This window comes from Parasteatoda tepidariorum, chromosome 1, assembly GCF_982258835.1.
Source record: "Parasteatoda tepidariorum strain Cologne lab strain chromosome 1, Ptep-v5.0, whole genome shotgun sequence".
NCBI classification, from domain to species: domain Eukaryota; kingdom Metazoa; phylum Arthropoda; class Arachnida; order Araneae; family Theridiidae; genus Parasteatoda; species Parasteatoda tepidariorum.
In genome coordinates this window covers 137,429,304-137,446,775 of record NC_141755.1, presented here as the reverse complement: position 1 = coordinate 137,446,775, position 17,472 = coordinate 137,429,304, and the positions used below count along the sequence as shown (strand labels likewise).

General features: G+C 30.9%; 1 protein-coding gene and 1 long non-coding RNA gene across 25 annotated transcripts in view; one reads left to right on the top strand and one right to left on the bottom strand.

Annotated features, from left to right (window-relative positions):
- Window positions 1-3,047, bottom strand: part of LOC147817073 (transcription-associated protein 1-like) — an 89,041-nt gene extending 85,994 nt beyond the window's left edge. For 19 of the 24 annotated variants that reach the window (XM_087154367.1, XM_087154396.1, XM_087154411.1 and 16 more), the window contains exons 1-2: window positions 2,904-3,022; window positions 501-665 (exon numbers count right to left, since the gene is read on the bottom strand). In XM_087154367.1, the coding sequence (XP_087010493.1) occupies window positions 501-606 (106 nt within the window). In that variant the 5' untranslated portion in view covers window positions 607-665; window positions 2,904-3,022. Of the gene's footprint in view, window positions 1-500; window positions 666-2,561; window positions 2,821-2,876 lie in introns of those variants that run through there. The other 5 variants (XM_087154379.1, XM_087154393.1, XM_087154391.1 and 2 more) reach the window with 5 other exon arrangements.
- Window positions 3,048-13,610: 10,563 nt separating this feature from the next.
- Window positions 13,611-17,158, top strand: LOC147817072 (uncharacterized). Its single transcript, XR_015430131.1, has 3 exons — window positions 13,611-13,694; window positions 16,132-16,258; window positions 17,007-17,158. It is a non-coding gene; the product is annotated as an uncharacterized LOC147817072 (long non-coding RNA).
- The last annotated feature ends 314 nt before the right edge of the window (window positions 17,159-17,472 follow it).

Below are 17,472 nucleotides of genomic sequence, written 5' to 3'. Positions count from 1 at the left end.
TGATAGATAAATAAATAAAAAATAAGCTATAATTGCAGGTTACTACAATAAATACATAAAATATATTTGATCAAGGTTTTGCTTTAAAAAGAAATGTGGATATGATTAAATTAAAAATGAGAAGTAAGAATATTTAAGTATGCTTTTTGATCAAGTGCAGATAAATACAATGATTTATTTATTGGTATATAGTTATGTTTAAAAAGAGACAAAAAAATATTGAAGAATGATTTTGTATTTGATGCAGATAAGTAAGATTTACTGATAAGTATGTTACTTTGGTCATTTTATTTTTATGAATATCAATGAATGAGAATTGTAAACATTATCAAAATAAATAAAAAAAACATGAGCCATAAGTATATAGTTATTCTTTAAGTACATCTTTAGTACTAAATATATCTACGTAATCTCTATTACTAAATTGCAATGAGAAATTTTTAAGTGAAAATAAATTCTGATTTTTCAAGTCCCAATGACTAATTAGGTATTAAACTTACTTGCAACAGGATCTTGGAGCATTGATACATATGAGCTGTAAGAATTCATAACGGCAACATGATCATTAATGGGTGCTGATACACTCATTACGGGTATCCCTGCCATGCGTAAGGACTCCAGAAAAAGCTATTCAATGATAAAACTCACCTCCAATTTTAACAATTCTATAAAAAAAAAATAATAATAAATAAATATTTTTAAGAATTTGCATAAATTGTAAGGACTGCAATTATTTACAGGCAAAATCAGAGACCATGTATTAGAAATTTTAAAAAAAACAGACATTATTCTGTTTTATAAGAACAAGAAATGTTATATTAGAGTTTTTACTTAACACCACTTAAAGCTTCAGTCTCTAGCTGAGTTATATGGTATAAAATACAGTGTTTTCATTACAGAAAAAAAATGAGAGAGAATTTCTCCCCCTTTCTCAAAAACAGGGTGAGATCTCAAAAAGTTAAGTGAGATTTCTAAAAATTAAAAAAAACGCGAATAGACTTGGAAATTTTTTTTTTCTTTAATTATAATGCACATTTAACATCTTCTAATTTTTCAAGCATTGAATATTTTTGCTGCATCATAATATGGAAAACGTTTTATATCTACTTTTTCATCAGCCTTTCTCATTAAGTTGCTCAAATGTTTATCAGTCATTTGTATAAGATATTTTGTCTTAATTCGGTTTTGAGTGCTAAATGACCTCGTAACAGATGCTGAACAATTCGGAATCACTTAGAAAATGTGTAGCATTGAAAAAAATTTTAATGTCTTATATGAAGAAATCTTACCTTCCATGAACACGTGGTTGCAGAAAAATGTGTTCTGAAAGGTGTTCCGTCATTCGGGGGGGGGGGGGGGGGCATTGTGTTCTGCTGTTCGCACCGGTTCTGAACAATACTGGTAAATAGGGAAGCTAGATAACAGGGATCCGTGTTGAAAATAATGAAAGATCAAGGAAGAAAAGTGAAACGGATTTTAATCAAAATGGCAGAAGACTAATTTTTTTCCAAAATTCGCTCATTTTGAAATTGATTAATAGAGTGCGCGATCTTCTCGTGTTAATAATTTTTTAATGCGAGAAAAGAAAAAAATAAGCGAGATTCTCTCGCTGTAGTGAAAACACTGAAATAATATAAATACAGTTGACGCTTAATATAATGATCCCTATGGTTCAAACAAAAGCGAATGATAAAACATGAGTTTGCAATATCGTGATGATATATATGTAGTGCACATATTTACTTAGATTTTTTACTAGATACCTTTTTAAAGAAGTAGAGTTTCAAGTATTTTGAGATTTATAATCCAAAATCAAGACAATACATAACTACAAACTCATATTATGGAACTATGAATTTAATTTTTGCCCCTTACATGCTCACACTTTCAGATCTGGACATTTTAAGATAATTTGACAAAAATAGGTATCGTGGTGAGTTTGTTTTTAAAATGCTAAGTACAACATAGGCTAACACTTCAGTGTAGGTACTGATAGAGATACTCATACCCCTAGATACTCATATTCTTAAAAATATTTTTAAAAATGGATATTTATTAGGTCTTTAGTACATATTCACACAAACACATAATAACAACTAAGAAAAGCACATGTATACATTTTTAGTGACTTTTTGCTTGTGCCCAATAAAGTGAAATGTGCCAGTAGTTATACTCCAACAGCCATGAATTTGGTTACCCTTGATAAGTTAACCCTCACATAAGGTTTATCAATTGTGTAAATCTTCAGATAGATTAACTAAGAAAACAGAATTTTATTTACAATTGTTAGTTAATTTTTATCTAGTACTAATGAGGGGAATATTTCCGTATCATGCAGACTATAATCATCAAAGTTATAAATTTATTTCAAATTTGCAAACTAAAATAAATAAATAAAACAAGTAGAAGTTTGTCTGAGGATGGCTATGAGTAATATCCTTTCAGTAGGCCCCCTTTTATGTTATTTTTTTTAGAGGGCCACTGCCTGAAAACTTATTTAGCTATGATCAGGATACAGAAATCTTCCCATAATGAGCTACAGTGAGGTATAATAAACTTACTGCAATAAGTGATTAAAGTAATAAAAGTTTAATAGGGTTGCAAAAAACTACGTTTAACCAATTTTAAAAAGGGAGGGGGGGAAAGGTATTAAAAAGATCGGTCATTACAGCAACTTAGGCTCATTGAACTTGTATAATTATGAAGATAAAGCAACTGCTTTTATACCGACACTGGGTTTATGTTACACAAAATTAATTTCTTCGCAAAATTTTATTTGTATTTAAAAGTGCAATACAAAATTGCTGAGCTTTTAAATAAATAATTCTAAACATGATTATACTGAAAAATTAAAAAAACGCTATTGCGATTATTACTATGAGAAATAAAACAAAAGAACTGACAGAAATCTTAATTAACATTGACTAATGCTGATGCACATACTGGAATATTTCAAACTACCTATTTCATTAAATAATTAAGTGCATGCTTAATGAAATGTTCATCACACTCTATTGTTTGTTTACGAACTGATTTCATAATTATGTAAAGATTCCGGTTGCCTATTTCTGCAAATGTTGCTAACCAGTTCAAATGGAAATACTAAATTTGTAAAAAGCCATTTGTTACTGCATGCAAAAGTGAATCTCAAAGGCGAGTTCTTCACTAGTGAATATTCGCTTATAATTTTCACCAATCTGTCTGATTGGCTGATTTCATGTCTGATTTCACCAATCTGTCTGTCTGAAAGTCTGATTCGGCGAACAACTGGACCACTTACCAGTGTTTCCCAAAGTGTGGTACGCGTACCACCAGGACTATGGGAACGGTTTAGCTGGGGTACGCGTTCTTATGCGAAATATCTTGCAACAAACGAAAATTTTAAAAAAATTTATTTAAAAATAAAACTTGCCATGAAAATTTACGATTACGTATTTTTCTAATGGCTATTTTTGCATAGTTGACAGGTCTCGATCGTTAAGACACGGTTCCCAGCAGATCACCGAAGTCAAGCATCACTGACTGCAGTCAGTGTGCGGGTGGGTGGCCCCTTGGATCAGTCTGCGTAGGGACCGAGGGTGTGCGGTATTGGTCCTCGTTAAACTGTGCTACCGTAAAGTGCTCGACTTCGCGTGCAGGTCGTCGGGCTACCGAAGCGGGGGTGCCATCCCCTCTACAGAGGATCAAAATTGTGATGGCATGTCTTCGGATCATCCTCAGGGATGTTTCCCAGACCGTCGCCAATAGCCCATTGTGCAGCTCTAGTGCGACGTAAATGAACAAATCAAATCAAATCAATCAAGCAGAGTTGACAGTTAATAATTAGTGGTATCAACAGCCAGTTGTGCTTTTTAACTTTTGTAAAAAATTTTTATAGTAAAAAATGCATTAATTTTTGTATTAGTGGTACACAGCGTTACGAAAAATTTAGAAAGGGTACACAAAAGTCATAAGTTTGGAAAGCACTGACCTACCTACACGAACTCCGAGCTTCGCGGTTCCACATTGTTCCTCACCCTTTATCTGCAGGAACTTACAGCTTCTTGACTCCTTGTTGGTTCGGGTTGCTTTCGGCAGCATTGCTGCGAAAGATTATTCACACTAAATACGAAAAATTCGAATATGTGAATGGTCCAAATTTTAGAGCCATCTGCGGTGACCAGCTTTGCATCATAGTTCAACGCTTCCTTTGAATTCTCAGCACTAGAATTTTAAATTCAAGTCGAAGGGTTAAAAATTTTTTCAGACCTGCTTGCGATGGCGAGTTCATCTGCCAAACGAAACTCATCGATTCAAGGTTCTACATAGTCGTCCACTACCATGAATCACCTCTTTATGGTTTAATGGAATAAAAGCCGGAAATGGCTATGCTGCGCTAAGTACAAGGGTATAATTTGAAGAAACATGTTATCTAGCATAACTGTTGAACAGTTTAATTACCCTGATGGTTATAAAATATCAAAATTGTTACTTTTTTTATTTTTTTCCTTTGTCTCATAAGAAGCACATAATCTATATCTATTTTGGTAAAAACGTGTTATTTAGCATTAATGGGGTAATTGGGATAATTATAAAAACCTGAAAGTAACCTTCTTTTAGCTTTTCTTATTCTCCCATAAAGAACACGTGGTCCAAATTTGAGTATTTATTTCGCATTAGTTATAATTTTAATAACTCATAAAAATAATAATTAATACCAATTACCAACTTGTGTATATTATATTTTTATCTCTGTCTCATAATCACCCCTTAAATACAAAATATCGAATTTAAACTTTTAAAATTTTTCTGTTTACCACAAATTTTAACTTCCTAACTTCCCGCGATGTGAGAAAATTAAAGATGAAAGAGGAAGAGCATTTTATTATATACCGATATTATAACATTCGGTATTACATATCATGCATTATACATGATGTATATGGATTTTCACATTAAAAATGTTATTTCGGAAAAGAAAATACAAAATTTGATTGAAATGTATGTGCGATGTTTAAATAATACCACGATTGCAATTTGAATTATTCAAAGCATTTGCTTTTTCTGCGCTATGTACAAACACGCTATAAATACACATGTACATTATATGTACATGGCGCTATAAAAGAAAAGAAAAAACGGAACACCAAGAATAACTTTTGATTCAATGATTGAATTTTCACATGGTAAGACTTGATTTTAGTTGTTATACTATACCGTAGTATATATACTATATGCTACTATACGGTATAGTTAGACTATACCGTATGGTAGCAATCTGGAAAATATGCCAGGAGAGCTACCGAAAGCTTGGATTAATGTTAACTTTGCTTTTGCGTATTTCTCCCTATTAGAAAAACTTTTTTTAAAGAATCAAAATTTTTTCACATACAATCGTAAAATTCGCTTTTGCTAAGATAATTCCACGAAAAAAAATTCAATTTTTCATAATTATTGGTTATTAATTTACGTGTCAGGGTCGTTTCACCAAATCTCTCTGATTCCCCCTTATTATGGACGTCACCATACTATCGACCAAACCATAGACTAGATTGGCAGTTCAGTATGAGCCATGATAATCGCCAAGTGAGGGAAGGTTAATGGAAAGGAATGGCTCTTTCGTAAAGAATGACCAGTATTCGTTTGTAGTCGTCTGTCGTAGAAGGTCTAACAAGGGGTCAAGCCCCCCTCCCTCCGAAAGGGGGCCTCAAACAAATTAATTCAAAATATTTAAATTAAAACGAATTTTATACTTAACATTTTTTTCTCACATATTTTTCACATGTGTTTCTAAGAATCTAAAATCACTAATATTGATACCATTATGCGCAGATTCATTTTAATGTCAATTTAAATCGCATTTTTTTCTGTTATCGATGTATTTTGTACTGTATGGTGCAATTTACCACACATTGTAAGCTTAAAAATTACTTCTGCAATAAAGAAAAATAGTTGTAGCAGTCACCGTCATTTCAAACAATTTCCACGCTTTTGACTGTCATAAAGTAAAAATTATTCGATAATAAAAAATTGAACTTTCATGCACATTTAACAAAACATTTAAGGAACATTTTGATATGAAAATGCTATTTTTATATGCATCGATTGTGTTTTGAATCATTTAAATGTTTTGAAAATAAAGTTATAAGTACATTTTTTGCATCCACGTATTCTATCTAAGGATATGATGCCTCGCTTTGCGAGAACTTCGAAATGGTTATGCCCGTTAAATTGTAAAATTCGAATTTTTTTAAATTGTTACAGAATATAATTTTAAGAACAAAAAAAGGTCTATTCTAATCAGGGGACTTTATGTTAATATATATTGCAAATAAATACAAAGCAAGTTTTAAAATTTATCCTTATGATTCCCATTTCGCTTCGAAGATGCTTTCAAAGTGAACATCTATGTTTGGTAAAATGCTAATTTCTCCATTTGAGAAAAAGAGTGAGTTCCATCGGCTTAAAAAATAAAATTCAAACAAATATAGTTAAAAATTTGTAATGATTTTTCAATTTACAAATTTTAAATTTGAGTCCGATTAACGAATATTAACTAACTTACATTTTAAAAATAAATGCCACATATGGCTGCTGTTTGTCTGCCTATGTTTTCGTTTCTCTGCAGAGCTGAAAGCAGACTTTTCACCAAAATTTCCGTTTCGCCCTGTAGAAGCTTATTACATATTGGCATACGCCTGCACCGAATAACCTTTCACACAGTTAATTAATTATTGTTTACCACATATCAATGAGAAATACCTTTTTCTTCTACCATTTAAATTTGCTTTTGCTTTTATAGTTAAGAATTTTAAGTCGCAAAAATAGACAAAATAATAATAATAATTAATGAGTTAGGAGACCAAATTTCGAAAAGTATGAGTTTTTATTTTATTTCTCAGGATTTATTTGACCGATTTTGCTTAAATTTTGTATTTTGACATTTAAAACTGCATTCTTTCAAATGATGAATAAATTTTATACCTTGCATTTCTAAAGTTTTTCGACTTTCATTAAATAAAATAATAACGAACGTTTACTAAAAGTTATATTTTACATGAAATTAACTTTAGAAAAACGAATTGGAATTGGTTGATGTGATTGGAATTTAATGCAAAACTTTTTCAATTCGCTTAAAAAAAAATTGGGGATATAATGAACTACGAAAAAACTAAAGTTAACATTAAAGGGTCCAAACTTTCAAACGCGCTCCTGAAAAAACTGTTAAAACAATATTTCCTGATTGAAGCTACTATATTTTAGGGGTCAGAAATCCTAGTTCGTCGAAAAAAGGTATGTTTAATCAGAGAAAGTACAAGTACGTCCTTATGCCTTATTTCCTAGCTTAAAATATCGTTTGCACAAATTAATTAGTATATTTGACGTCATCCTCTCGAACCATTAAGAACGAGTCCTAGAACATGAAGATCCGAACTTTAGATCAAAAGTTATTCCAGTGGGTTCATTTAATTTTTGCGCACTGTAGATTTATTTGAAGTATATGTCAATATTGCTGATAATAGTAAAAGATTTTTTCTTTTTTATATAGAAAGGTAATTTAGCTGGTGGTTATCCACATATATATATGCTTTGAAAACTTTAAGGATTATGATTGGAAGAGGAAAATAATGTTAAATGATTTTCACTTTCTATATTAATATCGGAAATAAGTAAATAAAAGCGTCTTCTATTTTGTCATTTTTCGTTAATTTTAATAAAAGAAAAATGCATTTTCCCCAAAGCCGCTATTGCGGAAAGCTAATTTTTTTAAAACTCGTTATAAACAAAGAATTTCTGTACCTTAAATATTAATGTTTTGAAGGTATCGTAATATCGGACATCTCGCAATATGAATCTCGAGATATCAAACTTTCAGTGGATGGGTGCCGCAGTTGGCTTGTCGCCGGCCTTCTGAGCCCAAGTCTGCGGGTTCGATCCCCAGCCCAGACACCGGATTTTCAGGATGCAGAAAATCCTCAGCGGCCATGTCGTATGATTATGCGGCATGTAAAAGATCCCTGGAGTGCCTTATTGGCTCTTGGCATTTCCGGCAAAATTAAATTCCTAGTGCACTTTAGCATCCAAATAGAGTCACGGTGCTGCCATCTAGTGTGGCAGAAACTAGACGTCCAAATTAACATGACCAACGGTATCTCACCCATTGTGGTGGTCCTGAAAGAGTGGATGCCACCCCTGGAGAACACACTAGGTCTGCTCATCGGCAAGACCGATTGTGCAGCTCATTGGAAATAAAAAAATATCAAACTTTCACTGTACTTTAATTTGCAAAAATACGAAAGGAAATTTTGGTTTAAAGAATAAATATTTGTACCAATGGAAAGTGTATTAAAATTATACTAAACTAGTTTTGACATATGTTGCTAAAAATTTCCAAGAAAAAAGTTACTTTATTTATATTTTATTTAAATTAAGAATTTTTTAACTGCTTTTTTTTAAATTTTAAAACATATTAAATTTAATGTGTATTATTGACTACTAATGAAAAAGGAAGGGAAGGGGAATGCAATGTATGTACATTTACAAAACAAAAATAAGTTAATTCTAAATGATTAAATGAGAATATTTTTCATTTCATACAAAATTCTTGTTAAATAAATAAAAAGAATTAACTTTTACCAAAAATAAGTGAATAAATATTAACAAAAAAAATTGATTAAGATTAATTTATTGCAAGATTTAACGTATTAACTTTTATTTTAGTACTGGTGTTAATTCATACATATGAATTTTGCTCTTAACACTAAAACCAGCAGTTTTGCTATTTTGAACCAAACTTAGAGTACAAGATAACTTTTTGTAAAGTTTTACGACAAATTCACTTTCATGGAGGACATCAGAATTGAAAGAAGCTCACATTTGCTTTACATTTGTAGAAAGAAAAGAAAAAAAAACATGAAAATGGTTAGCTCGAGGGCAAGATTATTATCTTTACTAATGCAAGTATTGTATGTCGGAACTGTGCAAACCAAAAACAGTATATGAATTAACATGGGAATTCGAACCCAAGTCTCATCAGTAGGAGTCAATTATCAAAGAAGCCATATCGGCTCTAGAACATTTATTATTTAAGTTGTAAAAAACAACAGAAAATTGAATATGCAGTATTATAAATTTCGCTATAATGTAAACGCGCTATATGTCGATTAAAGAAGTTGCTGTGCAGTTTTGCCATTCCTCCATCGCACCATTTTGGAGAAAGCGGCGTCTATAACGATACAAAAAAACTAACAAGTAAATAAAATTCGGCGTAATAAAATAAATTCTTATTTTTGTCGCGTTTTTTTTAAACCATTTCCTCGACAGGAAGACGAACTTTTCGGACGAGAGCAGAGATTAAAATCCTGATTTGTATGTCCATTTTGTTGATCTTAATTTTCTTTATTATATTTAAAAAAAAATTGTGCCTTTTCATGATTAGAAAAACTATTTCTGATGGAAATAGCACTTGCGCTTTAACTGCAGAATGAATGAGGTCCTCCTTATTGAAGTTCATAAGACAACTTGGTAGATATTACAAGTCCATTTTAATATTTTAATTCGTGTATGAGCTATTATAATTGACTTTATTAGCATATATAAGTATATACGCTATTTAAGAGCAAATTAAAAAAAGAAAAAAGATTGACAGATCAAACTTAGTTCTTCACTACTTCCAAGTAATTTAAAAATAAAATTCTTTACATTAAACGGTGTGACGCTTAACAAAATACTTTTTTTTATTGAATGCGGAGAAAGTGCATGCATTATTATAGTCAATCTGAAAAAGTGTGGCAACATGAATACGATCATAATCACCTAGAATAGCTTTCTAGTAGGTGTTGATATGATGGGGTAGGAGCTAGGTCTTTTTGTCTCCCCCCATCTCTCAGGGAAGTTGAATAACTTTCTATATGAAAACAAACGAAAGACTTGTCTCTCAGAATTTTCTGAGGAAAAGTGAACAGGAAGTTGGTGGTAATGTGCAAGTAAAAAGAACACATTTTCGTCTTTAATTTATTCTCATCTACAAAAAAAATAACAAATAAAAATTAAATAAAAAAGCTAGATTTTTTTTAATAATGTAATATTATATTTCTTTTCAGGGTTTTCCCGACGACATTTAAGCAGTAATGTATGATACATTTTAATACGGAAGGGAATACGAGACAAATAAAAATATGTTATATCATGGCAAAAAGATGCAAATAAAGAAATTATAATTTTATTGGTCTATTTATAAAACTGCTACTTTAAAAAAAATTTTAAAAAATTTAAAAAAAAATATGCGGGTGGGTGACCCCTTGGATCTGTCTGCGTAGGGACAGAGGGTGTGCGGTATTGGTCCTCGTTAAGCTGTTCTACCGTAAAGTGCTCGACTTCGCGTGTACGTCGTCGGGCTACCGGAGCAGGAGTGCCACCCCCTCTGCAGAGGATCAAAATTGTGATGGCATGTCTTCGGATCATCCTCAGGGATGTTTCCTAGACTGTCGCCAATAGCCCATTGTGCAGCTCTAGTGCGACGTAAATGAACAAATCAAATCAGCTACTTTAAAATAGGTTCTAAAGAATTTATTCAGAATCACATGATATACATATAAATTCCAAATGGAAATATTATAAACATAAACACTGCAATTATTTGCAAAAAAGCCGACGTATATAACATAAAAATAGAACAATATAGACTAATTAACAAGATAGATTAAGAATAGATTTTAGCGACACCTGTGCTAATAATCTAGACTGACGCGGACAAAATAAAACTTTTTTTAAAGATGTTTAATATACATTCTTCAGCATATGTATATATTATTAGAAATTTTGACACATATGCAATGATTTAAAATTAATACGAAAGTTCTCATGCGTACCAAAAAAATATAAAAAATCATTAAAGTGTCCGCCAAATGTACCCTAAAATGCAGTATTTGATATTAATTAGAAAGCAAGGGAGAAAAATGTCTATCTCAAATAGACAATAGTGTCCTTAAAGAGTAGTTGCTGTAGTTGTAGTTCATTTACGTCACACTAGAGATGCCCAATGGGCTATTGGCGACGGTCAGGGAAACATCCCTGAGTATGATACCAAGACATGCCATCACAATTTCGATCCTCTGCAGAGGGGGTGGCACTCCCACTTCGGTTGCCCGACGATTTGCACGCGAATTCGAGCACTTTACGGTAGAACAGTTTAACGAGGACCAATACCGCACAAACTCGGTCCCTACGCAGACTGATCCAAGTGGTCTCCCACCCGCACACTCACCTCAGCCAGTAATGCTTGATTTCGGTGATCTGCTGGGAACCGTGTCGTAACGATCAGTCCACTGCGGAACACTTAAAAAGTAGGCCAAAAAGAATATTCCTAACCCTTTTCATATCATATTTGCGTCACTATCGATTTTAGCGACACCTGTGCTAATGGTCAAGGGCGACACGTCAAACACGTCCCTACAAAATCAGCTATTTCTACCTTTTTAAGGGACTTGCGTCTTCACCTCACTAAAAATATTGAACCGAACGTTATACTGATATAGTTACTTGATTGTTTCGTTGATACTACTTTTTAACGAAAAAAATTATTTTTGGGTGTTTTTTTAATTATTTAATTAAGAGTAAATTACTATTAAATTTAATTTCCGTTACCGTATTTATTTTGATTTTGACAAATAGACTGCGATTACCCTCCGGGATGAAAGTATCGAGTTAACGTTACACATTAATTTTTTTTTAAAAAAAAAAGACGAAGAAAACCAAACAAATTTAAACCTTAAAGGACTGGATTTTCACAAAGGGGGGTTGTTGAAAAGATCTTTCCTCCTTAAGGAGGTGGCAACGTTAAAAAGGTTGAGAATCTATGGTCTATTGTTATATAACACCCCCAGTTCTAGTTCAATATTAAAGGGAGATTTAACGCAATATATATATATGTACAATGTATGAGCAACAATTTTTCCATTTGATGCATTAAGAAATGTACACATACATTCTTACATATTACTCCATATTCTGCCCCCCCCAATTGGTTTGTAATTATTTCCTTTGGTATGCTATACTATAATTTAACACTTGACCTTGTTTGAAAATTGCAAAATAATCACAAGGGAAGATATAGAACCATATATATATATATATATATATATATATATATATACAGTATTTAAGAAACAATATCTTTATATTTTAACGTTTTTTGTAATTTACACACTTAGAAAAGGAAAAAATAGTACTTTTAGGTATACGTTTCAATTCATAAAAATAAATACAATTTCTTTTTTTTACTAAATATAGTGTTTTAATTGTGAATTTAGGACCCACGGAGCTAGCAGTTTGTGGCTTCGCACCACTTAACCCTACCAGTCGTATCTGACGGTCTGATTTAGAACAAGTTGTGTAGGTGGTATGTTATAACATAACTCTTGACCGAGGAAAAGCTATGGTTCAATAGAAATTACTATGGGCCATATACATTAACCCTAACAAAATAAAAGAGACGCTTTCCGGCATTTCTTTTAATTCCTCAAGAAATACATAATAGAATATTTAATTATTGTTTAGTTCATGCGATTTTTCATACTTAGCAATAAGAGTTAAAGTATTCAACAGTTAGGGATACCCTGAACCATTAAAAGTGTGAAATTCCAACACATGCCACTTTAAATTTATGAATTTAGAATTACAAAAAACACTTAAAGATTAAATTTATAATGTGGCAATTTTAAAAATATATTAGTTTTAAAATTCATTTAATATCATTAAATTTTAAACTGAAGTTATCTAGACTATCAACGGATGAACCAAACATAGTTTGGCAATCTGACTGGTGTAGCATAAGGGGGGAGGGACACGAAAATTATTTTGTCTTTTAGGACTGTCAAAATACTGATGGGTAATGGAATAACAAAGACGAATTTCTATTAAAATTATTCCGCATGGTAAGCTAAAACTTTAAATGCAAGTACGCTACATTAGAAACATGCATTCTGTTGAATTTCATGAATTTATCAATAAATCGTTTTTGAAAGCTTATTTCATGTAAAACGGGTCGTCAATCAACCCCTTAACTTGTGCGCTCGTGTTAATTCGAGTGCGCTAAACAGGCCAAACTGTGCACACTCGCGATAATTTGAGAGGCTTTGTATTTTATGCTGCTATAAGTTTTCACACTCGAATATAATCGAAAATTGAAAATAACAATGTGAAAGCTAAGAAAAATAATCCTTTTATTGATATTTAAAAAAAATCTGCACGTTAACTACCATAAAAATAACTATATAGTAAGGTTTTTCCCCCTCCCGATTTTATAATGGTAACTCCCTAATAACCTGTATTGTTACTTAATTTATCCTCAGTGGTAGATGGATAATGGCTTAGAGTCCTCTTACCGTCAGGCTAACTATGGGAAGGTTTCCTCTGCATGCAACGCAAATGCGGTTATGTGCATCAAAAAGTCCTCTTCGAAACTAAATTTCTCCTAATGCTAGATCCAGGAGTTTCCTTGTCTTCTAGGTTGAGCTCTAAATTTCAAATTACGAAATTGAAGATTGGTAGCCGTAAATGGCTACCAATCTTCAGATCGACTGTTCACCAACGGCTATAAAGTAAAATAACATGCAATGAGCCGTGGTGGCTCTTTGTTTTTGCAAGATATTCCCCTTGTTGATGAAATTGAAGTTAGCTTTGAATGTGCACTTTGGTTAATCAAAGCTGATTACGTGAGTGCTCTATCACTTTTTTTAAAAAACTGCTAATAATTTAATTAAAACTTTGAGAAATAGTTTTCTCTGGTTTATGTATCTTTTAATCCACAAATTTGAAGAACCCCCAAAATTATTGTCTTCTTAAAACCGAACACTCTGTTTTTATATTTACATTTGCTCAAACTCATTAGCTTTTCCAAACTTTCCTCTATCAGGCGTTACTCAATTACCCTGTGGCAGAATCGTGGTGACATTGTCGCTGAACGTTACAGAGCTCTTGCAGAATGAGTTTTCTTTAGAAAAAAAAAATTCCTTTTCTTTTCTACAACAATTTACATGTAATAATTGAATCCTGCATTTATATAATCACTTTTTGACTTGCTTAATATATGCTGGTAGTATTGTAATTCAATGTGTCGGTGTGTAAATAATGTTTTGTTTGTATTTTCAGCAGATGTTGATATTGATTTTCACTTGGATTTTAAATATTCCTATATATTTCAATATGGAAAATTCGAATTGTGCGTTAGAGTATTTATTTTTTAAGGCAATAATTCAATCAAATGTTTGGCAGTTATTACTATTAATTTCACCATCATTTTTAAATCTGATATTTTTCATACAATATTTATTACAACACCCTGATCTTGAAACGAAGCATGCATTTGAGGAGTCCGATTTGCGTGATTTCGTGACTGATCTTTTTTTTGGAATTATACTTCTACGGATTTTATGATTTCTAATTGTTTTTTTTTTGTTTTTGTTATGATGATTATTTACAGAATGTGAAGAAGGAAATAAGTCAACCCCCCCAACAAAATGCGAGAATATAACCCATAATATTAGAATGAATAATTATTCCATGTTCAATTAAAAATTTATATAGTTTTTTTTAAATATAGTTATCTAGTTTTTTATTAAGCACAGCTCTTTCATTTTAAATTAGTAACGTATATGTTTGTTATTATTAAAAGTATCTTGCAGAAAGATATTAGTGCTTGAGAGTTCTGTCACAGATTGCTCGAAAAAGTTCTGCCACGCGGGCTCAATTAGAAAGTAATGCAAAGTTTTCAATACCCGAGGACTCTATGATTGCGGAGTTTTTTTAATGTTGTATGTTCATTAAAAAAGCAGAAGTTTTCTTTTTAAATTCTTGTTTCTTAATAAATTTGTTTCATGCAAAAGGCTTTATTGGGACATTAAAAAAAATTTCTGGGACTGAAAGTCATGAGACATTTGATTTATTTGCAATACTCCGCTCTCTCGTTTTGGAATCACTAGTTGCAGTTGAATTTTTTTTTCTGTTGCGTGCAATTTAGTTAAGCAAAATCTCTTGGCAGTATAATTAGGAGTTTTTGAAGTCACATATTCATAAGTCTGAAGATATGCATTATATTTTTCTTTCTTTCTAAAAATTTTCAAATTAGTTTTAGAGCTATTAAATTAAATTTAATCTTTTATTTCTAAAGAAAACTGATCATGTAAAAATTATTATTTCTTGCAGCCTTGTACTCTTTTGTCTGAAGATAAAATGATCTTTGCCTTTTTTAAAAAAATTCAGACTATTTTAAGAACAACTTATCTTAATATTTCATTTTTTGGGGGGTCTCGATTAAACATTTTTTTATCATAATTTTGTAGTGAGCCACGTTTAGCAACTAAGTACTGATTCAAATATCTTAAAAAGTCTCAAGCAATTTTCTAAGTAATTTTTGTATTTTTTAAATTCGCAAATTTCATTTCGTAGTCTCGGCTATTATTGCCAGTGTCATTTTTAATAAATCTTGTTGTATCTTACAAAATGAAACTTGTGGAAAAATCCTTATCATCTTTAGCTTTCTTTTAAAAAGTACAAAAATTGCTTGAAAATTTTTAAGATATTGAAATCAGATGTTTTTCATTAGTTGCCAAATACAATTCATTAGAAAAATATGAAAAAGATTTTTTTTTAAATTTTCTGTACGTGCGCAATATAAGCAAACTACTTTAAATACTCATATCTTGAGCTTATTGAATTATTTTAAATCAATATTTTTGTAAATAGTTTTAAATTTCTCTAAAAATTTGTTTAATTGTACTAAATATTTTTAAAGTTATAGCAAAAAAACATAAGACAAAGAAATTTGTTTTGTATAATCTCCATAAATATTTAGGCTTATAAAACATTAGCTAGACTTACATAGCTAGGCTTATAAAATTTTGCTGTTATTACAAACCACTACCAAAATAAGCAATAAAAGCTTTTTAATTGATTTTCTTGCATAGGTGTATAAAAATACTTTTTTTTTAAAAATTTATTATCAGTTTCTTAAAATTCTGAAAGCTTTAAACTTTGTTGCAAAGTATAAAAAATCTGATGAACTAAAAACTGCTTAAATTACTAAATAATACTCTAAGTATTTCTTGAGAAAATTTAAAAAATATTGTAAGGTAATGTATATATATCTTTCAGAGTCATGACACAATGAACGATTGTATGGTGTCTTTGGCATCTAGATGTCTGATGTTCAAGTTGTCCTCTGTGAATAATAGGAGATGGAGACCTGCACAAACCTCAGTTTTATGAAAATTTATCAAAGGTATAAATGAAGATTCTTTGCAAAATTAATATCATGCAACTTTATATTTGCTTTCATTTTTTAAATTTTCTTTCTTTTTTTTCTTTTTATCTTACACCAGTGGCGGTAGCAAAAATCTCTGAAATATGCTTTTAGTGGTGAGACTTTATTTTAACAGTTACTTTGTACTTTTTTTAAAAAAACGGCAAAATTTTAAACCTAAATTGCTTTCAAAGGTATTACCACTTAATAAAATATATATTAACTTCTCTGTACTCATGTGAGTGGTTGAAGGTTAATTGTAGTTTTGTAAAATGAATTTTGTTATCTTTCTTTTGGTAATAATACAGTCAATGCTTTCTTGCTGTCTAAATTATTATGTTGTTAGTTTTGAAAAATAATACAACTGAAAACCTTCATTTCTCTCGAAATAGTTTTTTTCTTGGAAAAAAAATTATATTTTTATTTTTTCTATTAATAAAACAGACAATATGTTACAGTGCCTCAATTCGAAAACGAACCAAAACAAATTCCAAAAGCTACTAATTCTTCCATGCTTTATAATTGGTATAAAATTTGTATGGGCATAAATAACATTATTTTTTATAAAGTTTCATTCTGCTCTTTTAAAATAACCTAACAGTTACTATATATCATAATTCTGCGAGGAAATATTTCTAGGTTTTCATTATTAAGAATTATGATCTATATATTTTTTTTTTGAGGAATTTTGTGTTTTGATTATTTTTTATTTATTATTCTTTCCCAGTTTGAAGGACTAGATACATCTGTCTTTACACTTTCAAGAAAATGTTTTATAAGTATTGAAAATGATATCTTCTCAAGCAGCATGCATCTATTTTGTGTTAAGAAGGAAATTGTGCGCATCATTACAAAGGTTGGTTAGTCCAGGAGTTTTCTTGTCTTCTGGATTTGGTTCAAAATGTACAAGGAAACATAGTAAAGCATTGATGGTTGTAAATCTGAAATTGACTTGACTGTTCAATACTGGTTATAAAATAAAATATAAAGTTGTGCTAAAGATAAATATGTTGAGATAATGCTATCTTTAATGAGAGAAGAGGATTGTACCATACTTTTACTCCGTACTGTACAGGTCTCAGAATCGTAACTCTTAACACTAAATTTTTCAGCAACTGATTATTTGGAGATACAAAAGTGATAAAAATTATGGTTTTTGAAACAAATCTAAAATAACTTTTTTTTTACTCCTT